This window comes from Zootoca vivipara, chromosome 17 (genome assembly GCF_963506605.1).
Source record: "Zootoca vivipara chromosome 17, rZooViv1.1, whole genome shotgun sequence".
NCBI classification, from domain to species: Eukaryota; Metazoa; Chordata; class Lepidosauria; order Squamata; family Lacertidae; genus Zootoca; species Zootoca vivipara.
The window spans coordinates 23,591,486-23,617,796 of NC_083292.1; the positions used below are offsets into that span (position 1 = coordinate 23,591,486).

Sequence of the window (26,311 nt, forward strand, 5' to 3'; positions counted from 1 at the left end):
TTGCGCTGGGCGCCCACACACCCCGCCGGCGAACAGAGGAGAGGCAGCCGGGAAGGCGCTGCAGTCGGCAGCGCTGCAAAGCCTCTTGGGCTAGGGCTATGCATTTGGACGTGGCGGGCCAATGCGTGCTCGCTTGGAGGGAGTCCGAGGCCGGAGTGGAGACAAGTTGGCGGCGGCACAGATAGACGCCGCCACTTGGCCATCCTCACCGGATCCGGCAAGAGCGGCGGCGGCGGCGCATACCACCCGTTGCCACAGCAACCGCCTCAGAGGCGGAACCGGACGATACTTTTAACGGTGGCAGGAAGTTCTGCCCTCTTTTTAACATATTTTGCGTCGATTGGTAGAAGCCAGTTTTCTCCTAGACCTAAGCCAATCGCCCTCAGCGGCTTTCTTTTCCACAGGCGCGCGCGCGGGGGAGGGGAGGTATTAAAATTCAGCGCTCCCTTGTCGCGATTGGTCGTAACCACAGAACTACAAAACGAAGACGCGCACCTCGCACGGATTTTAAACAGCTACCACATTCCGAGCTGGAAATGTGTGGCAAAATCTGGGGTTTTACTGTAAGCGCGACTCCATCCCTCTTCGTCCTCTTTCCAACTTGAGTCTTCGTGTGAAAAAAAATACTGTTTTCTTTGCTTGCTTTTAAACATCCTGCCAATGCAAATGCCAGCATGATGGTTACGTTGCTTGAAGCTTTAGTTCAGTCTCAGCCCTAATGGAGCACTCAGTTGCCTACAGAAGTCTCACGCTCCGCTACCTCGCGCACAGAAGAGTTGCGCTTTCACATTTTTCTGAAATGATTAAAAAAATAAGAAATGAGCAAAAATACTCATATTTGCTACAATCTTTGACCAACAACAACTACAGTAAAGTTCTGGATTTTCCCATTGATTTCTATGCCCAGTGTTCGCTTCTGTATAGTGGGGGCGGGAAAAGTCCACCGAGAAACAGAACTGCTTTGGGCCAGCCTGTATTTTCCTTTCCGAGGTCAGCCCGCCTTTAGTGGGTGCTGCTGAATTGTCATTAGCTTAAACTTCCGGGGTAGCTTTGTACAGTAAAACATTTCTAGTCGCCCGTGGGACACGAGGGCTTCCTATTGCAAGAACATCAGAAACTACGAAGAAAGAGTTTCGGCGTTGCTATTGCCGGAAGGGGAAAGGTATAAAAAGAAAACCACCAAGCAATTTTACTTTTGCTGCCTCTGACATGGTATTAGTTGGTTTTTGCTTCCTTACTTCATTTGAACAGGACAACCCGCCCCGCAAAGAAAAGAACCCCGGGAACTGGGTCTGAAGATACAACCATGTGAACAAAGCTAGCCGAAAGAGTACATTTGAAATGTTTTTAATATCCTGCTACATCATTGTTTCTGTCTATTTGGCAATTACTAGCGAGTGATCTCTGTAATATTTCACTGCAGACCCTGATCTGTTCTGTTGCATTTCATCAATAAAGAGCAAAAAGGCAATAATATGAAGTCTCTTATTAGAGAGTATCAAGCTCAGTCTCCCATATACTGGGTTGGTATCAGTATGAAACAAGATGGTTATGACCTCATCCCCAGCCTGCAGACGGGATCATAGTGGGGGATTACACTGTTGGATTGTCATAAACATCACAGTCTCCTTACCCCACCACTTGGACTGCATACATGCCCTACAATTAAAGCACATGGCTCCCCCCCCCCCCAAGTGTTCTGGGAACTGAAACTTTCACCTTACAGTACTACAACTCCCAACAAAACTACCGTTTCTGAGGTTCTTTTTTTGGGGGGGGATCTATGCCCTATATTTGCATTTCAGGTTTTTTTTTAACCCTCAGTCACATCTATCCCAAATAAGATTATTTTTAATAGCATGAACTCCTTTTTTCTTTTTGCCTTTACTTGACACTGAGAGGTCAAAATACCCAGGCTGCTGCCAACTGACTGCAACAATAAACTCCTGGGTTTCTCCAGCATCTCCAGAAGTAGTTTTCACTTTAATTAGAACATAAGGGCATCCCAGAGGAACTTGTAAGTCCTGCAGGTAAATGAATTATTAGTGTTGAGCTGCAATATTATACATACCTAGAAGTATGTCCTATTAAATTCAGTAGAATTTGAGTACATATGCATAGAATCGTACTGTAAGATATCTGTGTTTTGGTTAAAAAGGTAAAGGGACCACTGACCATTAGGTCCAGTCGTGACTGACTGGGGTTGCGGTGCTCATCTCGCGTTATTGGCCAAGGGAACCGGCGTACAGCTTCCAGGTTGTGGCCAGCATGACAAAGCCGCTTTGGTGAACCAGAGCAGCACACGGAAACGCCGTTTACCTTCCTGCTGGAGCGGTACCTATTTATCTACTTGCACTTTGATGTGCTTTTGAACTGCTAGGTTGGCAGGAGCTGGGACCTAGCAACGGGAGCTCACCCCGTATCCCTGGGAAACCCCAGTCATAAAAGAAGCAACGATTTAGCCCATTATTGCCCCCTCAAACTGGCAGCTGCTCTTCTACATCACCTACCACCTGATACTGATTTCACCAAGGATGCCATGAATTGAACCTAGAACATTTTGCATGCAAAGATGTGAACTATGATCCCACCCATACTTAATTCACCTAGACCAGCACTGTGTATTCCACAGGGCAGCAGCTCTCCATTTTCTCATTCAAATGCCTTGCCAAATCCTGGGGCACTCTACATAGAAAGCATGTGCTCTACCACTGAACCTTGCCTCCCACTGAGCATGTGCAGAGTGCCTTCTCTCCCTTGAAGCGGCTGCAAACTTGAAGGAGCTGCAAAGTCCTCCCGCAAACACATCGTGGGTTTATGGGAGGGAAGCCTGTGCGTGCCAGAATCTACGGATTCCAGGCAAGCTTGAAACTATACTCTACGCTGCCCGCTAGCCAATTTCCGTGCGTGTACGTAAAGTGGAAGCAAACGTCCCGCCGGAACCTTCGTTTTAAGGCCTCAGTTTCGTGGGGGGAGGGAAAGAAAAGAGGACAGAGAGGTTTGTAGGCGGAGTTTCTGCGAGGAACGAGCAGGGAGGAGGCGTGGTCAAAGCCGGAAGCTGCGGCGTCCGGGGAACATCATGGCGCTGAACGCGGCAGGTAAGTGAGGGAGGAGCGGTAACCATGGCAACCGGGCCTGCAGGCCCTGGCGAGAGGCGAGCCTGGCCTAGTAATCGGCTAGCGGGACGGGGACTGAGAAGGCTTGTTTCCCCACCTCACCCACCGCCGCTCCTCCCATTCTCCCTCCCTCGCCCAGGCGACGAACCGGAATGGCAGCCGCCGTCGGAGGCGGAGCTGAAGGTGATCCAGGCCCGGCAAGAACGGCAGGACAAGATCAGCAAGCTGATGAGCGACTATCTCCTCAAGGGCTACCGCATGCTGGGCGACTCCTGCGAGGAGTGCGGGGTGAGAGGAGGCGAAGGCGCCTGGTCATGTTTGCGCGAAACATGAGGGGGAGAACGAGGGAACCTCTGAGCACGCTCAGAGTACCTATCTCTGCTGTCATCCCTTTCTCTCTGCTCCGCCAAGGAAGAATTTCTGGGCAGGTGGGAGCTGCAGCACAACTGAGAGGAGTTTAGGGCTTTTTTAAAAAAACAACAACAACACCATTCTTAAACTCAAGCACCTTAACAGGCAGGAGAATTCCCTGAAGTGCGGTGCTATTATATCAGGGGTGTCAAACTCAAATTCATCGGGGGGGGGGGCGCATCAGCAGTTTGGTCACCCTCAAAGGGCCGGTTGTATCTGTAGGACTATGTGTCCACTCTTTATTATCATAAATTATTGTCACTGCATTCAATTATTACTGGTTTTTTGTAATGATGTAAGTAATAACTAGCTCTGAAAGCAGAAACATAGTCAGAATAATGGCAAGTAGATATTCAAATGTACAATTATTGTACAATTTATTGAAAAATGATTTTCGGTAACTGCACTGGGTGGTGGAGGCTCGCTAGGGTTTCATGCAGGAGCTTTGCAGAGCTACTGGTACCTGGAGATGCTGGGGTCCTTCTGCATGCAGGACAAATGTTCTGCCAGTGAGCCACCACCCTTCACCAAAGGGACTGGCTGAGGTTGACTCACTGGAGCTGCTCTCCTGGTTCCAGGGTTTAAGGGCCAGAAGTATAAAGCAGCATCCTATGTTTCTAGGGAGAGGGGGAGGGAGAGGGAGGGGAGGAAGGAAGGAAGAAAAGAGGGAGTGGGAGGGAGAGAGGAAGGAAGGAAAGAGGGGAGAGAAAGAAGAGTAGGAAATAAGGAAGGGAATAAAGAAGGAAAGAAAAAGAAAGAGGGAGAAAAGATGGAAAGGGAGAAAGAAGGAAGGAAGTAGAGAGGGAAAGAAAGAATAAGAATGAGGGAGAGGAAGAAAGATGGGAAGGAAGGAAGGAAGGAAGGAAGGAAGGAAGGAAGGAAGGAAGGAAGGAAGGAAGGAAGAAAGAAAGAAAGAAAGAAAGAAAGAAAGAAAGAAAGAAAGAAAGAAAGAAAGAAAGAAAAGAGGGAGCAGGACGGAGAGAGGAAGGAAAGAGGGGAGAGAAAGAAGAGTAGGAAAGAAGGAAGGGAATAAAGAAGGAAAGAAAAAAAACACGGAGAGAAGACAGAGATAAAGAAGGAAGGAAGGAGATGGAAAGAAAGAATAAGAACGAGAGAGAGGAAGAAAGGAAGGGAAGGGGGGTCACCGCCTTGATTCAGCGCCAGAAAAGAGCGCGAAGGGACCCAGGGGCAAAAAGCATTTCCCGTGCAGCGTGAGGCAGCGGGTGTCCATTTTAGCAGACGTGCGTAAAGCCTCAGAGTTGCACGTTCATGAGGCTGAGCCACGGCAGGAGGAGGAGGAGGTGAGGCAAGAGGAGGAGGAGGCGGCTTGTCGGGTCGGTGCCCGGCAGCACCGTACGGAGAGTGCCGAGCCTCTGGGACGCAGCAGTGCTCTGTAGCACTTTGAATCCTCCTCCTCCTCCACGCGGCGCTGCTGGGTGCTTTGTCTGTGATTCAGCAGCAGCAGCAGCCGTTTCCAGGCGCCGAGCCGTGGCAGGAGGAGGAGGATTCAAAGTGCTACAGAGCACTGCTGCGTCGCAGAGGCTCGGGACTCTTCGTGCGGTGCTGCTGGGCGCTGACCCGGCAAGCTGCCTCCTCCTTCTCCTGCTGTGGCTTGGGGCGCACCACGCAGCGCTGCTCCGGCCGCCTTTCTACCCCCCCCAGGCCCCAGCTGTTTGTCACCGCATTGTCGGCGCGGCGCTTCAGCAGCAAGGTCCCGCTGCTGGGTCCCGCTGGCTGGGGCGCTCGGCGGGCCACATGACGAGGTCTGGCGGGCCGGATTTGGCCCCCGGGCCTTGAGTTTGACACCCGTGTATTATATAATAATGAAGAGCTGGTGTAGCCACTGGCAAATACAGCCTTTGCCAACCTGGCGCCTACACGAAGGCGTCAGGGTAGCAGGTTGCTGAAGGCTGAGCTGAGGTTGAGCTCTGAATTGCGGAGTCACTGGTCTGAATCTTAGCACTGACATGAGTTCCCTCAATGGCCTCTGGTAAGTCAGTCTCCTAGTCTAGCTGGATTTCATTCCCCATCTACAATATGGTCTCCATTTTTCAGGGCTGTCGAATACAGCGAGATAATATATGAGAAGCATTCTGAATGCTTGAAATAGTTTGTGGCAGTGTTGAGTATTATTACGGCTTGTATATGCAGTTTTTGTGGCAGTCACTGGCCTGCAAAGCATATTTCAGCATTCACCTGGTGCCATAGGCTAGTGAGCAGGCTGGTGGAAGAGAAACAGAAGGTTCCATCCTGCCTCTGATCCCAGCATCAAAGGCAAGTGGGCTATTGGGAGAGAAAAGGCCATTCATCCAAAGAAATGCAGTAGGCTGTTGTGGGAGAAACAGAGCTCTCTGCCCTTCCTTAGCTAGCCTCTGCCAGCTATTTTTTAGACGGCAACTAAGACTTTTGGGTCTTATGTATGAGGTTGTGGGAGAGGGCCACACATAGGCTCAGCAAGTCTGCAGCAACCATGAGGAACGGCAAGTTATGCTCAAACCATAGAAGAAAATATGAGTCCTGAGGTTTTGAGTTGAAAAGGTTGCTCGAGTTTTGAGGAGAAAGTTGAGGTGGGAATAATGAGATCAACAAGCCTTTGAGTTCTCACCCAGATTTTAGCCAAATCTTTTTCTCCTGTAGTTTTCTAAAAACAGGAGCCAAGAGAGCTCCTCTCTCTCCAGTAATCAGAGCACTGGTTTCAATATGCAATAATGTGGTCAGTAGAAGATAGGAGGGATCTAGGAAGTAGCAGCTGCATATCATTTGTGATCCCCACCACTACACACACATGCACACAATTGTTTTACCCTAATCTTTTCCTTGGAGATAGATGGAGTCTTTCTGAAGAAGGGATATCTGTTGGTCTTAAGCAAGTGCAGAATGCTTTTTTATATGTCCCTGAATGTAAAATAATGAGGTAAATTGTGCATCTGTGTCTTTTAAAGTGGAGGAAGCTCCTGCTTCTTTCCTCAACACCTGACATCTTGTGACAATCTTTTCTCTATCAAACATTAGCTCACAGTTAGAATTTTGGTGCCTAGAATCCAGGTTTTTATTTATTTCACTGGTGTAATTTCTCTCACCTCCCCACCCCCATACACACCCCCACCCCCATCTCTCACACATCACATTCCTTTTGCAAGCTCTGACACTTTTCTCTCCTTGCTATAACCTTGCCCTTTCAGACCATTTTGCTGCAAGACAAGCAGAAGAAATTGTACTGTGTCGCCTGCCAAGAACTTAATTCTGATGTTGACAAGGACAATCCGGGTATGCTTGGGATAGTGTGGGGAGGTTGCCTCACTGGGATGGATTGGGAAGGACAAGAGTCTTGGATTAGAGGGTGGGGATTAGGATCTAGGGCTTTCCTCCCATTATGTGTTGGTGGGGAGAGGTATTTCTTAATTAGCTGGAAATAATTCATGAGCCTGATTCCATTTCTGGGAGTTTAAATGCTGCAGTTGCTATAAACCATAACTGGTGCTGCAGCACTTGTTTAATGCTTACACATTGATGCTCTGGCAACTTGGATGATTCCCTATATTCATGTTTTTATTGTTCATTCTGCCTTTAGAAGACATCTGAAGGCAGCCCTGTACTGGGAAGTTTTAAATGGTTCATGTTTTATTGTGTTTTATGGGAGCTGCCCAGCGTGTCTGGGGCAATCCAGTCAGATGGACGGCATAAAAATCATAAAAATATTATTGTAAAATTATTATAGTGGGCTTCTGGGTGTGCCAGGAAAGAACCTTTTCTGCTTCACTTAACAAGAGAGAGTTAGTGTTAAGTTGCTGCTTAGATCTTCCAGTGGTACTTGCCTGTTCTTTTTCATTGGGATGTTTGCAAGAGGCTTGTGCGTGTACAGGACTGGGGCAGGGGCTCAAGGAGGCCCAGGAGTAACAGGGCCCCACGGTGATGCCTATGTGCTTCTTCTCTGCAGCCCTGAATGCTCAAGCTGCTCTATCCCAAGTGCGTGAACGACAGCTAGCTACTAACTCGGATGATGCCACTTCACCTGAGTACCTCTCCTCTCTGCCAACTCCTCGCCATGTGCCACGCCCAGAACACTGTGAAGGAGCAGCAGCAGGACTCAGAGCTTCTGCCATCGCTCCAGCACTCCCAGCCCCTGTTGCAGTGCCTGCCTGTCCACCTCCCACTAGTGCCCTGGCTGCAGCGGAGGAGGCCATACTGCAGAAGATCAACTGGGCTGTCCATGAGCTCCAGCAGAGCACTTGCGTTGAAACAAGCATACAGCTCTGCTCACTTATTCGGTCCTGCACAGAATCCCTCAAAGGAATTAAGGAACTGTTGCAGGGAGGTGGCCCTGATGTATAGGAGCATTGGCAAGCCTTAGGAGCACAGCCATGCCTATGGCACCAAGCAATGTGTCCCTTAGAGGCTAAATTAGAGTCCGAGCAGTTCAAACAAGACTGTGCTCTTTCTTCCGATTAAAATGTGTTGCATTTTGTCTCATTCTGGTTGTCTTGAAGTTTGGGAAAGGTTCCTGGAGATCTTTGTTGAACTGGTGGGTCTCATTTGGGACAGAATGAGGTAGGGAAATGAGTTAGACTTCCCCCTCTGGCAAGGGTGCACAGAACCATCCTGCAGAACTTTGGGCCCACTCAGTAAACGTCCTGGTCTTGTTGCCTGTATGATACTCTAAAATTAGGATTGTCAAGGGTTTAGCTTAGGGGAGGGGGGACAGTCACAAGCTGTCAATTAAACCAATAGCTCTCAAGCTGAAGGCCAGGCCCCTTTGGGAGGAACATGCAAGACATTTGCAAGAGTACACAATTCTAGGATGGCAGATCATGCCAAAAGCAGCCAAGGTTTAGTACTCTGGCTACCAAATCATCTATGCTTATGGAAGCTGCAGAAAGTCAGGAGAAATCTGGCATCTTCCATGCCTGGGTGGTTTTATGAGGGAGCTGAAGATAGCATGTTCTAGTCCTCTTCTACCAGCAGAGTTAGATCCTTATACACAGCAGAGAAACATGAACATACATCTTGCTGTGAGAATTCTGGGTTCTTGCCTGCTCCAAAGATAGTTGCTGGCATAATGTGGCCCTTGGGAAAGTGATACGGGCTTCCTAATGTGAAACAGTATTCAACCAAAGGTTTCTCTCCATTTGCATTATGAGTCTAGGGCTGAATTTGGAATGTGTCTGTTTTAATGCTTCAGGTTGGACTCTCATGACAACAGACAAATGCAATAGGAACAGAAGAAGCTGCCTTGTGTACCTAAAAGCCCTGATGGAGCAGGCTAGAGGCCCATCTAATTCAGCCTTCTGTTCTGACAGTGTCCCAACTGGATGCCTATGAAAAACCTGCAAGCAGAACCCTCGTGCAGCAGCATTTCCCCCATACGTGATTCCCAGAAACTGGCATTCAAGGCCTCTGACAGTGGAGGTAAAACATAGCTGTTGCAGCTGGCAGCCACTGAAAGCCTTGTCCTTGAAGTTGGCCAATCCTATTTTAAAGCTGCCCCGGTCTGTGGCCAGAAACAGTTGGAGGGCACCAGGTTGGCCTATGTTGACTAGGAGCTGCTTCCTAGCAGCATTTCCTGTCACTGTCCTGATCCTTTTTCTCTTGAGATGCCGGAGATGGAGCCTGTGACCTCCTTGCAAAGGTGTTCTGCTACCAAGGTATGGTCCTCCCCAGTTACGCAACACTACTGGTAAGCCCTAGTCTGGCGTAATACCTTGGTGTTCTGCACTGGAAGTAAACAAATCCAGTAGAGAATGTTACCACAAGCAGGCAACTGTATCCTGCCCTATCATGATTCCTGTTGGGAAGTTGGTGTCATTTGAAAGAGAAAGGACACTGAGAAACGATCAGTCAGTGGCAGTCTTCCAGAGCTGCAGTCTGATAGCGGAAATGTGCCAAGCTTCTCTCCCCACCAATAAACACAAACTACATTTTTTCCTATGCAGAGTTAGGCAGACCTAAGCATATCAAAATCGGCAGGCTTAGAGTTCTACATAGGGTCAGGATGTGTGAAGCACAATGGTAAAAATGTTAGCTTGTCATTTGGAAGGGCACAACAAGGACTGGGATATGGTAACTGGTGGATTTCTCACTAGGTCTCAGACTCCAGTTTTGCAGTGCTGGAGAAATGGAACATGGCTTAGTTTTTTAGCTCATTAGCCATTGCCAAAAGCAGGGTGGGCTCTACCATTGGCTAGGCAAAGTAGCCTGTCACAGATGGCACATAGTGAATATGGTTAACAGGTGGGAAATTCTGAACCGACCATTCTTGATAAAGCAAATTATTTGCTGAGGGGAGACAGGTTGATATTATAAGGACAATATTTAAAAGGGTGATTCACCTGCAGGCATGGGGTTTTGAGAGCAGAGCTCTGGCGCCACACAGAGGCAGAACTATGAGTTTAGCGCTGGAAGCAGCCTTAGGGTTTGGGGTACTTTGTGCATCCTCAGTGGCTTATTAGGAATATAAGAAGCTGCTTATACCAGGCCAGACTTTCCTATATGGGGCTGCTTCTAAAGGTTGTATAATTATATCTCCTTGGTTCCGGGGTCGCATAACTCCATACCCTCCAACATTTCTCGGATGAAAATAAGGAAAAGCAGGACATTATGGGATTGAATCAGAAACTGATACAACTTCTGTAAATCTGGGACTGTCCCTGGAAAATGGGGACACTTGGAGGGTCTGAATTTGAAATAGCATAGCAACCAACTCCTAGGGGCCGAGGTCCCTTCGCCCCCCTTCCCAGAAAGTATTTCAAATGGTGTGCGTGCGCCGCGTCTTGTGATCGATTATGCGGGGAGGGGCTTATACCTCCCCCCCCAATACTTTATTCAAGTTGGCACCCTAGGTACCACGGTCTCCGCTGACCTTCATTCCAAGGAAACGGAGCCCTGCGTCAGCGCAGGCACCCCTGCAGTCCCTTGCCGCGTGGAGGTTGGGGTGCGCTCAACAAGCCCCTTTGCCAACTTGGAGACGCGGCACCTGCGCTCTCCCTGTCAGAGGGAAGGGCGTCGGCTTCTGCACGTGCTCCACGTCCGAGAGCTCTTTCCCGGCCCTGAAAACGGGCTCAAGCGGCGAAGGAGGCCCGGCGTCCTTTTGCCTCCCGCTGCGGCGGCCGCCCCTTTAAGCAGCGTTCTTGTGCGCGCCGCGCCGCCACGGCAGGCAGGCAGGCGAGCGGGGAGGCAGGCAGGGGCGCTGCGGGTGTGGCCGCTGCCTTCACCGCCACGGGCAGAGCGCGAACAAAGGCGGAGACGGGCGCCGGGCGGAGCTGTGCTCTTCGCGGCCCGGGCACTTCTCCTGCGCCGAGCGGGTCGGCCGGGAGGGCACCGCCGTCTGGTGTCCGGCGCAGCCGGAGCAGGGCCGCGGGATGTGGGGAGCCAGCTGGATCGCCTCCGAGCCGGCTTCGGTAAGCTAGCCGGCCCGAGAGAGAGAGAGAGAGAGAGAGGACAGCGCGGGCCTGTTTGCCCAGCCTGCATAGGTCCCTAAGCCAGCAGTCTCGAGGGGGCCTCTGAGCATAGCCAGAGTGCCTTTTTCTCTGCAGCCAAATCGGCGTGGAGACCGGTAGGCCTGGGCCCCCGTACCTCTCTTTTTTGAAGCGTCGCCCCCACCCGCCATCTCTGTTCACCTCCGTATATGGCTGGGGGCTGGCTAGTTCTGCCGTCCAGTCGGCGCTCCCTCTCGGCCTCCGGCCTCTTCTCTCCATCCTCGGGCGCGGGTGGGGGCTGATTTCGTCTCCTCCTCCCCCCCCCCGCTTTCTCTCTCTCCTCTCCTCCCCCCACCCCCCAAACATATTCCTCTTCTTCGCCATGACTTGCCTGCAGTCCTCCCAGGACAGCCTGGCGGGGAACGTGTGCGCCATCGAGGGTCTCCCCCCGCTGCCCAAGGGGCTCAGCGGGATCATCAACTCCAGCGGAGGCTCGTGGCGCGAGATCGAGAAAGTTTACAGCAAGAAGACGCGCATCCAGGACGACCTGAGCAAGTCCCAGGCCGCCTCGGAGAAGCTGCTGCTCCGGACCAAGCCCGCCAACCTCGACTCGGCCCTGGCGGTGCTGCGCAAGGAGATGGTAAGTCAGGACCCTCAGGCGAACCTGTTCTGGGGGGGCACTGGGGCAGAGGGAGCAGGCCGTTTGGGATGGCATGAAAGAGGAGGAAGTTGTTATCTGATGTATTATTACTCTTGTGTATGTGCCCTCAGGGAGACGCACCTGTGGGATTTCCGAGCTCAGGTGCCAACATAACTGGGCCAGCCTTGGATGCTGTGTCCCTTGTCATTTCCTATTCTGCCTTGGGCAATATATTGTCTTGGGCCACTCAAGTTTTGGGTCGCACCAGAATGTACATTTCTCAGGTCCTTTCAAGCCACCTGCATAGATAGTGCCATTAGGCAACAAAATTCTGCATGTTTTTAGTCCTCGTTGACTGCAAGGATATGACTGTGTGTGCAGGAATCCAGAAAGGGACTGAACAAGGTTTCTAGCTGCTCGCAAGGCAGGGCGCAGCTTAATTTTGTTCCCCAGCAGAACCTGAATAAGTAACACAGGGCAATGATGAGTGCGCAGTTACGCATATTCTTTGTTACTTATAGCATTAGTCGCTTTTTCACAAAAGTGACTCAAAGCAATGTACCAAAATAAACATTAAGATCAAGAATAAAACAAAGCCAAAATGCACAAGCCCACTCCACTAAAAAGATGAGTAAAAAACAACAACAGAGGTCCCAAACATACTTCCAAAATTAAGGGCCAAAAGCCTGGGTGAAATCAGGATGGTTTTGCCTGGTGCCTAAAAATGTGTAATGATGGTGCCTGGCATGCCTCACTAGGGAGAGCATTCCACAGATGGGGAGCCACCACTGAGAAGGCCTGTTTTTGTAATGCTTGGAGGGGAGCTCATAGATGATGAATGCAGGGCCTAGGGTGGTTCATGTGTGGAGAGGCAGCCCTTGAGGCACTGTGGTCCTGAACTTTATAGCTCATACTGAGCTGAAAAGCTAATTGTCAGTCAATGCAGTTGTACCAAGAAAGCGGTCTGTCCACAATCTGGTTGTTGAATGCTGCACCAGCTACCATTTCGGAACTCTCTTCGAAGGCGTTCCCATGTAGGCGTAACACGTTGCAGTGATCTAACCTAGAGGTTTACCAGGCAACAGAAGTTAGGCTATCCCTGTCCAGATAGAGACAAAAATATAAGCTGGGCCATCGGCTGAAGCTGACGAGAGACACCAGCTCAAATGACGCTGGTGGATCCAGAAGCACCCCCATTCAACACGCCTGCTCCTTTAGGGGTGTGTGACCCCATCAGGCCAAACCTCGCCCATCCGGTCTAGGAAACCATCAGCTAACAGCCCCTCTGGATTAAGCTTTAGTTTATTGGCTTTCATCCAGTCCGTTACAGAGGTCAGGCATCTGTCTAGCTAGCACATCAGCTGCCATGCCTCCTAAAGGAGAAATGGAGCCGCATTTCATCAGCATATTGCTGACAACGCACTCCAAAGCGCTGGCCGTTTCATGTAGATGTTAAGCGGCACGGGGGATAAGATCGAGCCCTTCAGCACTCGCCACTGAAGGCTCTATGGGGCTGATTGAAACTCTCCAAGCCTAAACCCCGATTGAAATGGCTCTAGAAAGTTGGTTTCATGGTGCAATGATCTTGCCCAAGAAGGGGGCATTGGGAACCAGCTAATAATTATTTAGGGTGGGAGTCAACTCATTGGAGGCCCTCCCCCAAGGACTTCTGTTCTGTTGCACAAAGGGGCTTCCACCTTCCCCCACAGCTCCCCCATTGGCTCAGGGAGGTGGGGGTTGAGAGAACCTCTGCAACACCACAAGGCAGGAGAGGAGAATTGTTTGGTCTGGCAAGCCAAAACCCTTGTCCTAACAGAACAAAAGTTCCTTGCATAGGTTTTCCAAACCCAGGGAGGGTTTCTGAAGGGGGTGGTCTTTGCCACCACCTCCTTTAGACAAGTGGGGACCACCCCCTCTCTCAAGGAAAGGCATTGATTGCCTGGCTGAGCCACCTTCCTTGCTAGGTAGCTCAACCCTAAGGTACATTATTGTAAAGCTTTGTTACCACTTTCTGGACTTGAGGAGGCCAGATTTGGCTTTTCTTAGTGCTCTCTGGTGTACACACACACAGCCCTGATCCATTTCCATCCCATCTCTCCTCTAAATACCCGCGGGACTCAGCTACATTGGCAAAGAAAAGGCGCTTTATATGTGTTGCTTAGGCATTCTAACACTGTGACACCAGATGGCGCTGTGGAGTTCCGTTTTTTGCCAACCCGATTTCTCATACAAAGTTTGCAATACGTTTTAACTGAAACACTTCTTTGATGTGTCTAGATCCAGCCATGGTTTCTGCTCCCTTTTATTCTCACAACAACCCTGTAGGGTAGGGTGGGTTGAGAGAGAGTGGCTGGCCCAAGGTCATCCAGTCAGCTTGACATGGACAGGCATAGATTTGGGGTGCTCTCCTTCTCATTTTCATGCATTGGCCTCCTGGAGGTTGGACAAGGCATCCCTCCAATTCTCCAATTCTATGATTTTAACTTTACTTTCCCGTGTTCCTACTCTCTAACTACGACACCACACTTACATTTTTATTGACAACCATATGGACTTTATTGCAGAAACCTAAGTATTTTCTGTATGCCAATGGTCTGTTTGTCTTTAAAAACCTTTTTGAATACCACATTGGATTTTCCTCCTGGAGAAAAGCATAATCATTCTATCTCTCCCCTGCCCCCCCCCCCCCCGAATTATCAGTTTAGCCGGATGGTAAATATGCAAAAATGCTTTTGGATCGACATGCATACACCGACTGCGCTCAGTAAAACAGCACCATGCATACCGTGTTTCTCCTAAAATAAGACGTGCCTCTAAAATAAGCCATGGCACGATCTTTTAAAGGCAAAAAAATATAAGACATCCCCCAAAAATAAGACATGTTGGGGGTACCGGTACCTACCCGACCCAGCGGGAGCCGGCAAACACAGCAGCGCGCGCCGCGCCGAGCCCCAGCACAGCGGGAGCCCCAGCACAGCGACGCGCCGAGCTCCGACTGAACGGGCCCCAGGACCCGGCAGCGGGTGGTGCGCGAAGCCGCAGGAGCCGGCAGCAGCCCCAGCCGCGCCGCGCCGCGTCAAGCCCCGGGACCCAGCAGTGGGCTCAGCGGGCGGCGCGCGAAGACGCAGCAGCCGGCAGCAGCCTCAGCCGCACCGCGCCGCACCGCGTCAAGCCCCGGGACCCAGCAGTGGGCTCAGCGGGCGGCGCGCGAAGACGCAGCAGCCGGCAGGAGCCGGCAGCAGCCCCAGCAACACCGCGCCAAGCCCCGGGACCCAGCAGTGGGCTCAGCGGGCGGCGCGCGAAGACGCAGCAGCCGGCAGCAGCCGGCAGCAGCCCCAGCAACGCCGCGCCGCACCACGTCAAGCCCCGGGACCCAGCAGTGGGCTCAGCGGGCGGCGCGCGAAGACGCAGCAGCCGGCAGCAGCCGGCAGCAGCCCCAGCCTCACCGCGCCGCACCGCGTCAAGCCCAGGGACCCAGCAGTGGGCTCAGCGGGCGGCGCAAGAAAGCCCCGTATCATAGTTAAGGTAACAATGCTGTACCATGCTTAATTAAAAAATAAGACATCCCCCGAAAATAAGCCGCGATGTGGTTTTTTATAGGAAAAATGAATATAAGATGTGTCTTATTTTAGGAGAAACACGGTAGTACATAATCAACTGTAAAATACAACTAGGATCAGAGTATTTTGCCTCCTTAAAACAGTCGCCCTGGATTTATGCATCTTTAGAGTGTTTGTTATCTGCCGTCAGATCAGGACAAACTTGCTACTTACAAGACATCTTTGTTTGCAGTCAGTGCCCAGGAAATTAGAAGTAGTTACGTGCACTCAATCAAATGTCAGGCTGTGAAGATCATTTGATATAAGCCAAAGTCTACATTATTGCAGTACTCAGTGGTGAGTGGTGTCCAATGGCATTCCGTGTTAATGAATTCTAAATTGTTGTTGTTTAGTCGTGTCCGACTCTTCATGACCCCCTGGACCAGAGCACGCCAGGCACTCCTGTTTTGCACTGCCTCCCGCAGTTTGGTCAGACTCATGTTGGTAGCTTTGAGAACACTGTCCAACCATCTCATCCTCTGTCGTCCCCTTCTCCTTGTGATCTTTCCCAACATCAGGGTCTTTTCCAGGGAGTCTTCTCTTCTCATGAGGTGGCCAAAGTATTGGAGCCTCAGCTTCAGTGAGCACTTAGGGCTGATTTCCTTCAGAATGGATAGGTTTGATCTTCTAGCAGTCCATTCTAAATAGGCTAGAGTAAAACCTAAGGTTATTTCCTAGAGTACAGCTATTGTTAGTGTTTTGCCCTGAGACCCATTTTGTAATGACTGACAGTTTTAAAAGTAAGTGAATCAAAACTGAAAGGATGGTAATTCAAGAGAGAGTCTGGTACAGTGGCTAGAGCGGGCACGAGGACCCTGTGGCCTACAACTCCCATCATTCCTAACCATTGGTCATTCTGGCTGAAGGGGCTCCTGGGCAATCAGGTACTCCCATCTCTGCCTAGAGCGTCCATCTATGAAGACTAGGAAAGTGAGATTTGTGCAGGATAAGGCTATGTCCTCTGCAGTGTTAGAAACTCAGATATATAAGCTTATTGCTAAATGGCACCTAGGTTACAGTTGCCACAATGGAATGTCTAGGTGCCTTTCCCCCCAATGATATATTATTAGCATCATTATCATCATCATTTCTATACTGCTTTATATTTTAAAGAAGACATCTCGAAACGGATTACAACACATTAAAACATGAAATAAAACTATCCAGAATAAAACAGACCCAAGCTTCAAGGAAAATATTTCAGATCCTTCTCTTAAGTGACATTTTGCTTTCCCCAGTCGCCAACCTGGCATCCACAAATCTCCACATGGTCACAATTGGACCGTTGCAAAACGCGCCTGGCGCCTAGCTAATTTCTAACACTGGTCTGCTGCTGGAGGCAGTATGCCTCCGGCTGTCAGTTGTCAGGAATCGCAAGTGGGGAAGGGTGCTTTTGCCCTCGGGTCCTGCTTGCAGACTTCCCATTGGGGAATCCGGGTGGTCACTGTGATGAGAGGAGGCTGGGCCAGACAGGACTCTTTCTATGTTGTACGGTTCGGTGCAACTTTCAGCTTTTCCTGTGTGTGAGGAGAATGAGGCTAAACAGTGACACGCCCCCCCCAGGTGGTTGTGAAAACAAACCCAACAAAGACTGCAAACCACCCTTGGAACTGCAATCCGCTTAATAGCACAGGCTATTGTGCATGTGGGCATTGCGCCGCACCCAGAAGTTAATATAAAAATGGCAAAAATGTTCCTAGAAGAGCCCGGAAAGGGCAAAAAAAAGGCATGGAAACAGCACCTAGCAATCCCAGAAGCCTTTGCAAGTGCAATCGCAGGAGCCTTTGCGAACAACCTTTGAAGCCTGCAAGAGAGTTGGAGTTTGAGCAAGGAAGTTTGGAGGGAGTCTGGTTTTTTAAAAAAGGTTTTTTTCAGGGTTTTCCAGAGGTTGGGAGGTTCTTCGCAGGCTTTCCCAATGGTGTTTCAAATATGCGCAGTTTCACTTAAACGCAGCCCCCACATAAATTGGGTTGGTTGCCTGTAACCGCTAAATGTAACGAATGGGGAGTCAAGGAGAAGTGCGACTTGGCATGGCTTCAAAGCACGTGCTATGCATTCCTCCTCCAGCAGGGAGCAGCAGAAACACACAGCAGACTTTTCAAAATGCACCAACTCTCCCTGCAGGGAAACCCATACTGTACTGTACTAGAAACCCATTTTCAGTTTGCAGCAATTGTCTTCTGGCACCTTTTTTATTATTATTATTGCTTACTCTCTCTTTTTCTTTGTACGGGAGCCAGCCTGATAAAGAAGTCTAAACTTCCTGGCCTTTGATGTCCAATCGACCCTTGTGACTTTGAGGGCTTTTTGTTCTCCTCCTCCTCTGTGCTTAAACAAAACAAGAGCATTGTTGCCACCCTCCGGACCCCTTGCATTGGGGGCACACAGAGAAGGGCCTCCCAAGATGATCTCAAGGTCTGGGTGGGGGTCCCAAGGTTTGGGGCAGGAGGACTCTTTCCCAGATGTACCTGGAGGTGCCAAAGTATAAGCTCTGCCACAGAGCTTTGGTTGCTCCCTGAATTTGAAAGACACTGACTGTCTTGCTCCACAGTCTCACTAATACTAAGAATAAGAATAAGAAACTCCAGCGGGTGCAGAATGCCGCAGCGAGGCTCCTTACGGGGGTCCTGGCCGCAGGATCACATTCATCCAGTGCTTTACCAGCTGCACTGGCTCCCGGCGGAGTACAGGATCAGGTTTAAGGTGCTGGTTTTGACCTTTAAAGGCCTATGCGGCTTGGGACCCTCGCACCTACAGGACCGCCTCTCCTGGTACGCCCCGTGGAGGACCTTAAGGTCCACAAACAACAATATTCTGGAGATCCCGAGCCATAAGGTGGCTAGATTGGCCTCAACTAGGGCCAGGGCCTTTTCAGTATTGGTCCCAACTTGGTGGAATGCTCTTTCACAGGAGACCAGGGCCCTGCGGGATTTGACATCTTTCCGCAGGGGCTGCAAGACGGAGCTGTTCCACCTGGCCTTTGGGTTGGATTCAGTCTGACCCCTGTGTTTTCCTCCCTCATGGTTTGGATTTATGGACTACTTAAAATGAGGCTGCATTTTAAATTTTAATATTGTGTTTTAATCTGTATTTTAATTCATTGTTTTCTTTTCTTTTATGTCTTACTGTAATTTTATTGGTGTTAGCCGCCCTGAGCCTGGTTTTGACTGAGGAGGGCGGGGTATAAATAAAAATTTAATATTATTATTTTAATTATTATTATACCCCGCCCATCTGGCTGGGTTTCCCCAGCCACTGTGGCGGCTTCCAACAGAAGTATTAAAACACAGTATTACATACCTCAGAGGCAGAATGCCTCCAAATGCCCGTCACTGGAGAATACAACATGGGGGAGAGAGCAATTGTGGTCATGTCCTGCTTGCCGGGTGTCCCAGGCTGGCACTACGGGGAAGTGTTGCCGATTCTCCAGCTGAGCCCTCTCCGCTCTTTGTTTGTTTCAGGTGGGGCTCCGGCAACTGGACATGTCTCTGCTCTGCCAGCTGTGGTCCCTGTACGAGTCCATTCAGGAATACAAGGGCCTCTTCCAGGACATGTCTTCCTCGCTGCACTCGGAAGGCAGCCTGGCTGCTGAAAACGGCTTCTCGGATGAGGACGAGGACTTCGAGGTGGATCAGATGAGCCCCGACGGGCACAAGGAAAACCCTCTGGGCCAGCGGCTCCGCCTGCTCCAGCCCCAGAACTCCCGGGATCAGTGGCTCCAGGACTCCTTCCACATCACCATCTGAAGCCTCTGCCTCCGCTCCACACTTGCCTTCCCCCCCCCTTGTGTGTCAGCTGGCGAACCTGACTCCTGCATCTTTTGCAAAAGACGTTCAGGGTGGCAATGGAGGGGTTCAGTGAGAGGAGGGCTGTTCGCATCGGGCAGTTTACAGCTGGCTCCGTCATAATCAAACGACCCCTGAGGATAACTACCACCTTATGCTTTGCAATTAACCTGTGGGGGGGGTTAGCATTCAATCGCCGCCGGGATGTCACAGAGCAATCTTTCCAGAGAGAGAAAAAGAGGTTTGTGTGTGCAGCCAGTTCAGGAACAGAGTGCAATTCATTTTAGTCCTCTGGGCAAATGGCGGACTTGGGGCTTTCAGATTTCAGCGGCGCCCCGTGCAACGCCGAAATCCGCCTCTTGCCTTCTGTTCTAAGTCCTTGTTGCAGCATCCCCTCAGCTTGGCACCCGTTGCGGGTGAGCTGGCCGTGGTCCCCTAAATGCGCCTCCGCTCCAGGGCATAGAACCACAGAATCGTAGAGTTAAGAGGGAACCCTGAGGGTCATCCAGTCCAGCCCCCTGCAATCTCGGCTGAAGCATCCATGACCCTCCGACCTCTGCTTAAAAACCTCCAAGGAAGGAGAGTCCACAACCTCCCGAGGGAGTCCGTTCCAGTGCCGAACAGCTCTTAACTGTCAGGAAGTCCTTCCTGGTGTTTAGTCGGAATCTCCTTTCTTGTAACTTGAAGCCATTGGTTCGGGTCCTGTGCTCCGGAGTAGGAGAAAACAGTGCCTGCCTCCAGTCCAAAGGCAGCTGCCACCATCCTCTTCTCACTCAGAAAAAGGGGCTTATGGGACAGATGAGCCGCTGCAATCTTTAGGATGTAAGCATCTGGCTTCCCATTGGGGCCAACCAGGTTCCTGGAGGAGGGATAGGGGAACCCTCTAGCCCTCCTTGGGCTACAGCCGCTGTCATCCGTGGCCACTAGCCCTGTGGCCTCTGAGAGCAGCGTTGGGGGGGGGGTGTCTCCAAGTTTCCCCACCCCAGCCTAGAAGAAACCTCCCAGCATTGCTGCCCAGCAGCGATTGATCTGACTCTGCAGCTGTGCCAGAAGGGAAAGTCTCTTGAGAGTCCTTCCATTTCAAAGAAAAGCTGCAGCTCTGTTCCATGTACATGGTGCTTGAGGCATAACTGAGGCCGTGGCCGTGGCTACCTCACTGTTTGTTTCTGGGGAATGGCTCACACCTCAACTAGGCACTGTATTTTCCAGCTGAAAGAGACTTCTTGGGGATGGGGTAGCAGGATTTCCCTCGGCCACCTCCCTCGCTTAGTGTCCCCACGGCTGCCACCCCAAATCGGCTCTCTTTCTCTCTTTGGGAGATGAAGACTACACAGGGCAAGCGGCAGAGCTCAGCCCTTGAATTCAGGATGTCCCAGGTTCAGTCCCTAGCAGCGCTTCCCCAGGTAGGCAACAGCCCCTTCCTGAGACCACGGAGAACAACTGCCAGTCAGTGTAGACAGTACTGAGCTAGAGAGGGACCAAGGGTCTGATTCTGAATATAAGGCAGCTTCCTGTGTCTCTCTAGAGCAGTGTTTCCCAACCTTGGGTCTCCAACTGTTTTTGGACTACAACTCCCATCATCCCTAGTTAGCAAGACCAGTGGTCAGGGATGATGGGAATTGTAGTCTGAAAACAGCTGGAGACCCAAGGTTGGGAAACACTGCTCTAGATCAGGCATCCCCAGACTTCGGCCCTCCAGATGTTTTGGACTACAATTCCCATCTTCCCCAACCACCGGTCCACCGTCCCTCAGACCATGTGGGGCGCCGGACTATATTATTTGGGGTGGGGGTGGGGGTGGGAATGAATGAATTCCTATGCCCCACAAATAACCCAGAGATGCATTTCAAATAAAAGGACACATTCTACTCATGTCAAAACACGCTGAATCCCAGACCGTCCTCGGGCCACATTGAGAAGGCGATTGGGCTGCATCCGGTCCCCGGGCCTTAGGTTGCCTACCCCTGCTTTCAGACTACAGCTCCCATCATTCCTAGCTAGCAGGACCAGTGGTCAGGGATGAAGGGAATTGTAGTCCGAAAACAGCTGGAGACCCAAGGTTGGGAAACACTGCTCTAGAGGCTGAGCTCTGTCCCGGCCTCCACCCCATCCCCAGTCCTTTGGAAGCATCCCAAAACGGCGTAGCTGAATAGGAACTTGCTGTGCACGAAGAAGCTTACTTGCTAGATTTTTCTAGGCAGAGTTGCGTTTGCTGGATTAATTATTAGTGCCTCGGCCGCGTTACCTAAAAAGCGGCCTCTTTAAAATATTTAATTATATATGATTGTTCTGGGCTTTTTTGTTTTAATTTTAAGGCCTTGAAATACTAGGGTTGGGGCAGATCTCTGCTTCTCCCCCCATCCCGCACTATATAACTGGGTACAAATTTTGGACGGCTAAGTTAATATATTGTTTTGTTTATTTTTAACGGGGCATTTTTGCAACGGAGCCCATTGCAACCGTGGCGTGAATCCAGGGAATAAAATGACCTCGCAGAACCAGGTTCTTGTCTGTGTTTCATTCCAAGCTGGGGCAGGAGTGAGGATCCTGGTTTTGAACAACCTCTAAAGAGATCTCTTGCAGTTGATGATGGGCCATAGAATCATAGAGTTGGAAGAGACCACAAGGGCCATCCAGTCCAACCCCCTGCCAAGCAGGAAACACCACCAAAGCATTCTTGACATATGCCTGTCAAGCCTCTGCTTAAAGACCTCCAAAGGAGGAGACTCCACCACACTCCTTGGTAGCAAATTCCACTGCCGAACAGCCCTTACTGTCAGGAAGTTCTTCCTAATGTTTAGGTGGAATCTTCTTTCTTGTAGTTTGAATCCATTGCTCTGTGTCCGCTTCTCTGGAGCAGCAGAAAACAACCTTTCTCCCTCCTCTATATAACACCCTTTATATATTTGAACATGGCTATCATATCACCCCTTAACCTTCTCTTCTCCAGGCTAAACATACCCAGCTCCCTAAGCCGTTCCTCATAAGGCATCGTTTCCAGGCCTTTGACCATTTTGGTTGCCCTCTTCTGGATACATCCCAGCTTGTCAGTATCCTTCTTGAACTGTGGTGCCCAGAACTGGACACAGTACTCCAGGTGAGGTCTGACCAGAACGGAATACAGTGGTACTATTACTTCCCTTGATGTAGATGCTATACTCCTATTGATGCAGCCCAGAATTGCATTGGCTTTTTTAGCTGCTGCATCACACTGTTGACTCATGTCAAGTTTGTGGTTTACCAAGACTCCTAGATCCTTTTCACATGCACTGCTCTCAAGCCAGGTGTCTCCCATCCTGTATATGTGCCTTTCATTTTTTTTTTGCCCAAGTTTTCCTTGTTAAAATTCATCTTGTTTGCTTTGGCCCAGTTCCTTGCCTTGATGGAGGAGAGAGGGCTGTGTACTAGTCCAGGGTTTCCCAGACTTGGGTCTCCAGCTGTTCTTGAGACATCATCCCTGACCACCGGTCCTGTAATAAAAATAAAAATAAATAAATAAATTCTTGAAGCTACGAACATGAGTTTGACCAAACTGCGGGAGGCAGTGCAAGACAGGAGTGCCTGGCGTGCTATGGTCCATGGGGTCACGAAGAGTCGGACACGACTAAACGACTAAACAACAACAACAACAAAATAAATTTATTATTTATTATTTATACCGTGCCCATCTGGCTGGGTTTCCCTAGCCACTCTGGGCGGCTCCCAACAAAATATTAATAATGCAATAAAACATCAAACATTAAAAACTTCCCTAAACATGGCTGCCTTCAGATGTCTACTTAAAGTCAGGTAGTTGTTTATTTCCTTGACATCTGATGGGAGGGTGCCACTACCGAGAAGGCCCCTTGCTATCAAGGGATGATGGAAGTTGCAGTCCAAAAACAGCTGGGGACCCAAGTTTCGGAAACCCTGATAGTCTAGTGTGCAAAGGTCCACATTTACATCCACTGCTCTGCCCACGTCTGCCTCGGACCCTGGCACGTGGCCCTCGGAAGGGAATGTGGCCCTCAGGCTGAGAAAAGGTTCCTCTAGCCCTGGCATGGAGGCAGAGCCTGGGAGGCAGGCTAGCAAAGGTGTCAGTGTCACACTGCGATGGGCATCGCCCCACATCACTTCCTGCAGCGCCACCACCGATGTCATTAAGAGACAGCTGCTTGCCTGGAAGCCAGACACGTCTTCTGGGAGCCTGACCACAGTAGGAAGCTGGAGGATCCTTGGGGTTTTTTTTCCTCTTGCCGAAGCCGGAAGGGTGACTCATTGTTATTGTTATTTTAAAACTAAGTATAAAAAAATCCTAAATGGATGGCCACTTAGCTAAAAAAATTGAGAAACACTCAGCAGACTGGCAGGGATGCCCTCTCCTCCTGCTACGATTTCAAACACTGCATGGCTCAGAATATTAAAGGATCCTGGTAGGTATGTTTGAGACTCTAGATGTGATGGTCTTATTCGCCACTTTATGGCAATGTGCGTTGCTTAAAGGTAAAGGGACCCCTGACCATTAGGTCCAGTCGTGACCGACTCTGGGGTTCCGGCGCTCATCTCGCGTTATTGGCCGAGGGAACCGGCGTACAGCTTCCAGGTCATGTGGCCAGCATGACAAAGCCACTTCTGGCGAACCAGAGCAGCGCACGGAAACGCCGTTTACCTTCCCGCCGGAGTGGTACCTATTTATCTACTTGCACTTTGACGTGCTTTCGAACTGCTGGGTTGGCAGGAGCTGGGATCGAGCAACGGGAGCTCACCCCGTCACGGGGATTCGAACCGCCGACCTTCTGATCGGCAAGCCCTAGACTCTGTGGTTTAACCCACAGTGCCACCCGCGCCCCGTGTGTTGCTTAGTTCATTTCAAAACGTTGCTAGGCTGCAATGGAGAGGGACTCCTGCTGCCCCCCAATTCCTGTTCCAATGGTACCACTACTGACCTCTGCCTTGATCCATAGTTTTTTTTGGGGGGGGGGAGTGGGTGGGATGGTTTATGCCGAGGGTAAGGATTCAACAGCATCTGACGGGCCACAGGTTCCCCCCTCCCCCGGGTTGTGCAGCCACTCTGCATATGGTCAGAGGCACCACCACTACTTCAAATATCAACCAAAACAGGCTCTGGGTGAAGTCTTGCAGATCTATTGCCCCAGTATTTGCTCTCTCACACACACCCCAGCGTATGTATCCCTTTCACGCTGAGGCAACCATTGTTCCCTGCTTCCTGTTTGTGAGGCTGCTGCTGGAATCTGTCTGGTTTTCAGATTGTCTCAATAATTGGGCTTCCCCAGCTCCTTGTTTCCGCCCATTCTTGACTCTGGCGTCGTGCCAGGGAATGTCTACCAAGTCTATACACAACTCCTCGGCAAAGTTGAGCTGCTTTTGTTTCCTTATACAACGAGGGCGGCAGAAAAGGAAAGCAAGATTGGGAGTGGGGGCAGATCCAAACCGTGCCTTTAAAACACATGGTCCCATCCCGCCCCCCTCCAAGAATCCTGGGAACTGTAGTTTGTTAAGGATGCTAGGAACTGTAGCCCCATAATTATTTGGGGAAAGTCATGCGCTTTAAATGTGAGTTGGTTGTGCTTTTAAGAGTGTGTGAATCTGCCCAGTCTCTTGGAGTTACAAAGAACTCTTTCGCTGGGTTGGAACAAATGAACACAGTGCTCTGTGTTGCCTCAAAACCCTGCATGCGCCCAGGCTTTTGAGCATGGGTGACAGATGTCTAAACATTTAGATGCTGGCTCCCAGAAGTCTGAAATATTTTTCCAACACACACACACACACAGCTTCTGACTTTCCTATTTACATCTGCCACACTCTTCCAGGGACTGATGCACTTCCTTTAAATCAGGGGTTTGGAATATTCCTTTGGGCTGAGTTGTGAAACAGCTGCTGGTGCCACAACTGAGAGGGATCTCAGAAGTGGCTAGACTTGTGGGCCTCTCTGACTTTGTGTATCAGGATAATCAGTTGTTCCAGGCATTTTGCAGTGCAGAAGAAAAAGAAGAAAGGCTCACTTCAAAGGTGAAGGAGGAAAGTTTCGAGGAGCTGCCTAGATTTCAGTTATCTCACTTGATCTGGTGTTTAGGCTACAATACTATCTTCCATGATAAAAGCCTGCCAGCTCTCAGGCTTTCGAGCATGGATGGCAGCTGGATAGTCATTAGATGCACTCAGGAAATGAACAAAATGTGGCAAGCAAAGGATCAGAAACGAGGAGAACTAAGGAACAAGAACACAGGCCAGCCTCTGGAATGAATGAGTGTTCTCTGCCCAGCCTTATGACCCATGACTTAATCTGTATTGGGTAACAATGTCCCATGTTGGAGGACTTGTCCCCTTCCCCTACTGCCTGAGAAAAGTCAGTGAGCTCCAACCCTGCCTTTGTGTAGAGCCGAACTTTGCCAACCTGGTGCCCTCCAGACTACAATTCTCAAAAGCCCCAGGCAGCATGGCAGAAGCTGCAGAGGGGGGTTACCAGTGAAGAGAAGAGGAGGACATTTTGCACATGCTTGTTGCTGGAACTGGAAAGAGATTCAGCGGTAAAACTCCAGCCCAAATTCAGCGCTTTCTGGGAATTGGTGTACTGAATAGAAACCATCCAACACGGTGGGAAGAGGAGATTCTAAGAGCAAGGCTACTTTACAGAATTGTGGGGTGGTTTTTTGTGTGCACACACAAACACACTTCTTTCATGGAGATAACAAAATACCATTGCACAAAACACTGCTGGGTGTTAACATTCACCACTTTACATAAAAAATAGTGAACAGGACATATTTGAAGTGGGCAAAAGGTAATTCTGAGCAATTCAAGGGCACGTACGGCTTTGGTGCTAGGACTCTCTCTCATCAAGTACAAAAAGATCAACTCTGAAAACCTGGAGGAATCTGCTATCTAATCCTGCCCTCAGTAAAAAACCTCAATTGTAATACTTTGCATGCAGTTAAAGGACCCTGAGCATCCACACACATTATCAGCAGAAGGAACATTATTGTTGACACCAGGAATGGCTGTTCTTGGTCCTCCCAATGTTCTTGGACTACAGCTCCCACCAGCCAACGTGGCCAATGGCCAAGAGATTATGGGAGTTGTAGTCAAGCAATATTTGGAGACCCACAGGTTAGCCACCCTTGGTCCACATTGACCAACAGTGGCACTCCAGAATTTGGGACTGGAGTCGTTCGCAGATCCTACCTGGAAATGACAAGGATTGAAACTGGGACCTTTTGCACGCAGAACATATTCTCTGCTCCTGCACAATGGTCCCTCCCTGATTGCTAAATGCACCTTGTAAAATTGCAAATTGCTCTTCTGCTGTTCCTCTAAAAGGCACCTGAGGCTGGGGGCGAGTGACTTGCCC

The 26,311-nt window shown here is 50.2% G+C and overlaps 2 protein-coding genes across 3 annotated transcripts; both read left to right on the top strand.

Moving 5' to 3' along the window:
* Positions 1-3,032: 3,032 nt before the first annotated feature.
* ZNRD2 (zinc ribbon domain containing 2) lies at positions 3,033-7,997 on the top strand. Of its 2 annotated transcripts, XM_035099455.2 has the most exons (4): positions 3,033-3,098; positions 3,256-3,404; positions 6,710-6,794; positions 7,465-7,997. In XM_035099455.2, the coding sequence occupies exons 1-4, from the start codon at positions 3,080-3,082 to the stop codon at positions 7,857-7,859; spliced, it is 648 nt and encodes a 215-aa protein (XP_034955346.1). In that variant the 5' UTR covers positions 3,033-3,079; the 3' UTR covers positions 7,860-7,997. The 2 variants fall into 2 exon arrangements, with proteins under 2 accessions (XP_034955346.1, XP_034955345.2); XM_035099454.2 differs by lacking the exon at positions 3,033-3,098 and having other exon boundaries at positions 3,109-3,404.
* A 2,671-nt stretch (positions 7,998-10,668) lies between these two features.
* Positions 10,669-21,689, top strand: FAM89B (family with sequence similarity 89 member B). Its single transcript, XM_035099279.2, has 3 exons — positions 10,669-10,921; positions 11,337-11,579; positions 18,640-21,689. The coding sequence occupies exons 1-3, from the start codon at positions 10,883-10,885 to the stop codon at positions 18,922-18,924; spliced, it is 567 nt and encodes a 188-aa protein (XP_034955170.2). The 5' UTR covers positions 10,669-10,882; the 3' UTR covers positions 18,925-21,689.
* Positions 21,690-26,311: the final 4,622 nt, after the last annotated feature.

Bases quoted from the DNA above. Each gene is read 5' to 3' on its own strand.
- ZNRD2 (XM_035099454.2), top strand. From the start codon at position 3,123: ATGGCAACCGGGCCTGCAGGCCCTGGCGAGAGGCGAGCCTGGCCTAGT. The intron at 3,405-6,709 runs GTGAGAGGAGGC...TTGCCCTTTCAG, and splicing joins ACTCCTGCGAGGAGTGCGGG to ACCATTTTGCTGCAAGACAA. The intron at 6,795-7,464 runs GTATGCTTGGGA...TCTTCTCTGCAG, and splicing joins TGTTGACAAGGACAATCCGG to CCCTGAATGCTCAAGCTGCT.
- FAM89B (XM_035099279.2), top strand. From the start codon at position 10,883: ATGTGGGGAGCCAGCTGGATCGCCTCCGAGCCGGCTTCG. The intron at 10,922-11,336 runs GTAAGCTAGCCG...ACTTGCCTGCAG, and splicing joins TCGCCTCCGAGCCGGCTTCG to TCCTCCCAGGACAGCCTGGC. The intron at 11,580-18,639 runs GTAAGTCAGGAC...TGTTTGTTTCAG, and splicing joins CGGTGCTGCGCAAGGAGATG to GTGGGGCTCCGGCAACTGGA.